Genomic DNA, 5,428 nt, shown 5'->3' with positions numbered 1-5,428 from the left:
GAAATGAGATGCAGGTGATCGGTATCGGCAACAAGAAACAATGATCGCCGATCACCGATCGTGTACTTTTTCACGAAAATTGGCCCGATTATGATTGGTGACCGATCGATCTGCACAACTCTAGTAAAGACACATTTTTATTCTAATCACATATTTGCAAAGGTTCAACTACTGATCCAAAATTACTATTTGAATTTAGTGAAATTGCCTTTCTTCCTTTTTATACATTGGCTTAATAAAAACAGTTTTATTTGAAATTTCATTTTGTATCATAATAGCAAACAAACATTTAAGGTTTTACATAAAAGTGCAAATGTGTTGAATTTCAAAGTTTGTTTTAAAAGAAGTCTGACTTTACTGAGAAGAAACTATCGATTGGTTCAGATTGTGATTGAGCAATCTGAACCAGTCTGTTCAGATTGTAATTGGTAATTGGTTCTGTAATGTTTTCTCTTTTTTTCTCAGTTTCTTGGTGTCAGTAATCTACTCCAAAGCTAAGCTAGCTTCAGCCTGTGGAGGAATCATCTACTTCCTCAGCTATGTGCCCTACATGTATGTAGCCATAAGGGAGGAGGTGGCCCATGACAAGATCACTGCCTTTGAGAAATGCATTGCTGTAAGGCCACTTCCTTGTTCTTCATGTGTTGCTGTTGTACTTGTGCTGCTGACTCATAGTGCATGTGTTCTCTGTTGGTTCCAGTCTCTCATGTCCACCACAGCCTTCGGTCTTGGCTCCAAGTATTTTGCCCTGTATGAGGTGGCAGGTGTTGGCATCCAGTGGCGCACCATCAGTCAGTCACCTGTAGAGGGCGATGACTTTAATCTGAGCCTTTCCATGATGATGCTCATTATAGATGCTGGGGTGTACGGTGTGCTAACCTGGTACATAGAAGCTGTTCATCCAGGTGGGAAAAGACTGCTTCCTGAATCCTGGACCATTATTATCTCATTATAACACAACTTTCCCTCTTCCTCTACCTGTAGGGATGTATGGGCTGCCACGCCCATGGTACTTCCCTCTGCAGAGGTCCTATTGGTCAGGCAGTGGGCGTGTTGAGGCCTGGGACTGGCCCTGGTGTGGAGGAGGATCTGCCAGGCTCAGTGTGATGGAGGAGGATCAGGCTTGTGCCATGGACCAGCGCCGGTCCGGTAGGGAGAACTTAACTTTATTATGAACTTTTGATGAGGGTTTTCATGTTGTATAGGTTAAAAAAAGACCAAAGACTATAATAATTAATAACACAAAGGTTCTCTGAAAAAGTGTTTTATTGTGAAAAATTTCAAAACTTCAGTTAAAGATGAAAATGGAATTAGACACAGATCTGTGAATGTGATGTGAATCTGGTTTACTCCATCTAAAAAATAACTGTCATAAAAGAATTAGGCAAAGCTCTCTATCCTATTGGTTACTATAGGGATAAAATGATGTATGATAGGCTAAATGGCAGGGCCATGCAGAGACCTTTGGGGCGAGGCCTCAAAGTTTAAAAGGGTCTTATTGAACAAGATCTTAAAACATCATACAACAACATAGCAACAACCTATGCTAATCAAGAATCTAATATTTAATAAGATCATACTATGTCATATTGATCTGAGAATTTTTAAACAGACCATAGGCGAGAAAGTTGCTGGTTATGAAGTCATGAAATAAGCAAATTTGCTGCTATTTTATTAAATAAACCCTAATAATATCTGACTGTTTAGCCTCCATACAAACTTGGCTGCAGATTGCTCTAAAGATTGAAAAAACTCAGAGGGGTTAACTACATCATTTTACGATTTTAACACCTCAGAGAGATCTAGAATTTTAAGGTTGAAAGATAAATTATTTTCATTAGATTTTGGTATTCTAGAAGATCTTGAGAAACGTCCACACATTTAAGGTCAGTCGATTACTGTGACAGTGTCTTCATAGGTCTGCCTTGAAAAATCTATCAGAGGTCTTCTGAAAGTCTTCGGCCCCATAAATGGTTGAATTGCAACACAGACCATAGATCTAAATCTGCAGCAGACATTTATTAACAATGACAATGTGATTAAGCTTTATTTAATGCATTCAACAAAGATAAAATAATTTAAAAAAATTAATTGTACATTTGGGATTTAGTTAGGAACTTTACTTTGTAAAAGTGCACAGAATCATCTTGATAGTTTACTTGTTGTGTTGCCATGGCTACAATATGGTGTAATCTTTGTATTTGAGCTGGGTGTGTTCACAAATACATCACAGGAAATATTAACCAATAATCAGTGATTGATTGCCAATTAACCTGCGCTCCTTCTCACAGATGTCACTACATCTATATTTAGACACTGATAGTGATGCTGAGGTTCTTAGTAGGGAGAACAGAATGTGTTTTGTTTGTTCAGGCTTTATGGGGTGGATTTTTCCCGATCTATCAGCAGTGGTGTGAACCCRCCTAGTTAGGTTAAGGTGAAGCAGAAAGCGAACAGTGAGCAGGTGGTACCGGAATTTTGAGCTGCGTCGTGGTGACAGACACGGTACCGTTTCTCTATATCAGGATATCTGATTCTGACCCACAGCAGTGGGACCGACTCAGGCTGCCTGCAGCGAACTGGGCATTTAGTCCAGCACTGGGGCAGCCTGATAAAATTAAAGTCAGAAGTTTTCTCTGCAGCCAAATCATCTCTGCGTTGGGGGGCGAGGAAGGGGCTTTCCCGCTATTACATGGAGAATTGCGAAAATAAATAGAAACAGTTTTTCTAACTTCCACACCAGACCTATGGTTTTATTCACAAACAAGTGTATGTTGGAAAAAATATATTCTTGCCCATAATTTGATAGTTACACAACCAGCTGAGTTTAACACTGAGCTGCTGCTGTCTCTAACACTTAGGCATACTTTATGACCACCATGGGCACCCTGACTAACCATATGGTACAAGCAAATGAAAGAACAAAATGAAAAACAAACATTATAAAATTAAAAACTTACTCACCTCAGGCTTCTTCTATCAGTCGTCATAATGTTATGCCTAAACAGTGTGAGCAACTGTTCACCAGCCCAAATGTAGATCCAACTATATTCAAGAGCTGCAAAATATATCTAATCTGAGTTGTCACTGGATGTAGCGAGAAACGACCTCAGCTTTCTGCTCTGTGTTACAGTAAACAACCGCCAGCAGCGCACTACTGATTGCTAGCAGCCTTCTGATCAGCTGTGTTACATCATGACGTAGTGTGTATACCAGGGGTGTCAAACTCCAGTCCTCGAGGGCCGGTGTCCTGCAACTTTTAGAAGTGCCTCTGCTGCACCACACCTGAATAGAATAATTAGGTCATTAGCAAGGCTCTGGAGACCTGAGGAGGTAATTAAGCCATTTGATTCAGGTGTTTTGTACCTGTGGCACATCTAAAAACTGCAGGACAGCGGCCCTTCAGGACTGGAGTTTGACACCCCTGGTGTATACATACCGGGTGAACTGTGAAAGTAAGCTGGTACGGTCCAGTACTGCGTTCCAGTACTGGACCGTACTGGTCCAGTAGTACGGTGCCGGGAGAACGGCTGCAATAAGGCCGTCATTCAGAACGCCTGCACTTTGAATCAAAGTAGATCTACGATCAACAGACAGTCTRAAACAAGAGTTAATATGTCTATAAATATATTTTTTCTCCTTCCTTATTGTTTTTGAACTGTGTGCTGTCCAACAGTCTCCCTCTCTCTCCCCTCCATTTCCCTTCCGGAGCTCGTAGCTTTTGTCAGCGCGCTTCAAACCGTTCTCCTCTTTGTTTAACATCTCTTCTTATTACAAAATGTCAAATTTTAAAACAAACGGAGAGTATCTAGTTGTGTTTCATGTTATTTTTCTCAATTAAAAACAACGCAGCATACCTCGAAAACAATTCTTTTAAACGGTAGCACATAGTACACGCATCTTCTTATAAAATGCTGATTGGATTGTTGCATTTGATTTAAGGACTGGGACATTTTACGCAGGTGGGCCACAGACATAACAAAATGCCGCTTGCACTGGGACAGGATGAACAATAAACCACTTATCATTTATAGACTTTAAAATAAAAACCTTGAAAACGCAGTGGGACAGGGAATTTTTTATCCAAGTGAAATCAAAACTTGCTAGTAATAACTAATTTGTAAAAAAAAAAAAAAAAAAGACGGTGATACCCAAGATAAAAAAGTTACTGCAGATGCTACAAGATAAAATTATTTATCAATGTTTCTACATGCCAGCAGAGGTGGAAAGAGTACAAAAATAAGATAGGCTACTCAAGTAAAACTACAGTTAGTTTTGATAAAAATGTGGACTTAGTACCTCTTTACAATTTGACTTTAGTTACTTTGTGATGAGCAAAACAAAGTTCAGCTCATCACAAAGGAAATGAGAACATGTTGGTGTTAAGCTATATTTATTTAAAGGAGCACATTTATAAATAAAAAAGCAACAGAAAATATCATGTGTATTTTAATGGGACATTGATTTCCAATATATTATGTCAGCTGCTGTTTGTTACTCCCATCTAATAGTTTTAAATAACCAATTCCAAACCTGATTTTCTGTTGTCAGTTTTAGTCAATACAAATTATAATCACAAGTACCTGATCAAATTGACATTTCCATTTGTTGTTAAAATATGATTCAAGTTTACAATGTATGATAAACCTATTGCCTATGCTTGCAGGTAAACTGATGCATTAAATTCAGCAAGGGCTTTTCTTTTTCTCAGAAGATAACTTGACAGGTTTTCCTTGCTCCTCTGTCTTCCCATTGATGCAACACTATAAGAACCCAGCCAAAAGATCAATGCCGTTTTTTCTGCCGTTTTCTTTTCTTATCTTTACTCATTAATGGATATGATTTCAAATGTAACTGAGTAACTTTATTCAAAGCAAATTCAAGGAAAAGTTATTTTAAGTTTGTAAATAACTTAAAGGACAGATTAGAGTGTAATTACACTAATAAATGTAAATGTACTTTATTACTTTACACCCCATATAGCAGAATATTTGTTTCACATTGTGAAGTGCTTCTACTTTCTGTGTTATTCATACGGGTAGGCTATATTACAATAAAATATTTGATTTTATTTGTTTTGGTTCGCACAATGAGCCACTGACAATTTTTGTCATAGTACTTCTGGTAAGAATTGCAAACTACTTTCACCCCTGTAAATAAATATACATATTTAAATAGACAGACATGATGTCGTGACTATGTTGTCTTTGATTGGATTAGCTGTGAGTGATCAGCAGCGCGCTGCTGGCGGATATTTAGCGTAACATGGAGCAGAAAGCTGATGTCATTTGTCCCTACATCCAGTAGGTGGCGCAGGTTGCTACAATTGATGGTAGAATAGCGGTTCTCAACGTGGGTGGTATCCCCCCCAGGGGGCGTTCAGAGGACGGCAGGGGGCGCTGGCGGACATTTTTACAAAAGGGGGGCG

At 38.9% G+C, this 5,428-nt stretch overlaps 1 protein-coding gene across 1 annotated transcript in view; it reads left to right on the top strand.

The window, feature by feature from the left end:
- Positions 1-5,428, top strand: part of abca2 (ATP-binding cassette, sub-family A (ABC1), member 2) — a 151,562-nt gene that overhangs the window by 88,248 nt on the left and 57,886 nt on the right. Inside the window, exons 18-20 of the mRNA XM_017303181.1 lie at positions 466-616; positions 701-905; positions 985-1,149. Coding sequence (XP_017158670.1) covers positions 466-616; positions 701-905; positions 985-1,149 — 521 coding nt within the window. The remainder of the gene's footprint in view (positions 1-465; positions 617-700; positions 906-984; positions 1,150-5,428) is intronic.

Source organism: Poecilia reticulata, unplaced genomic scaffold, assembly GCF_000633615.1.
Source record: "Poecilia reticulata strain Guanapo unplaced genomic scaffold, Guppy_female_1.0+MT scaffold_196, whole genome shotgun sequence".
In the NCBI taxonomy this organism is placed as follows: Eukaryota; Metazoa; Chordata; class Actinopteri; order Cyprinodontiformes; family Poeciliidae; genus Poecilia; species Poecilia reticulata.
Note: the sequence above shows the minus strand (reverse complement) of the source record. Positions and strands in the feature narration are given on the sequence as shown.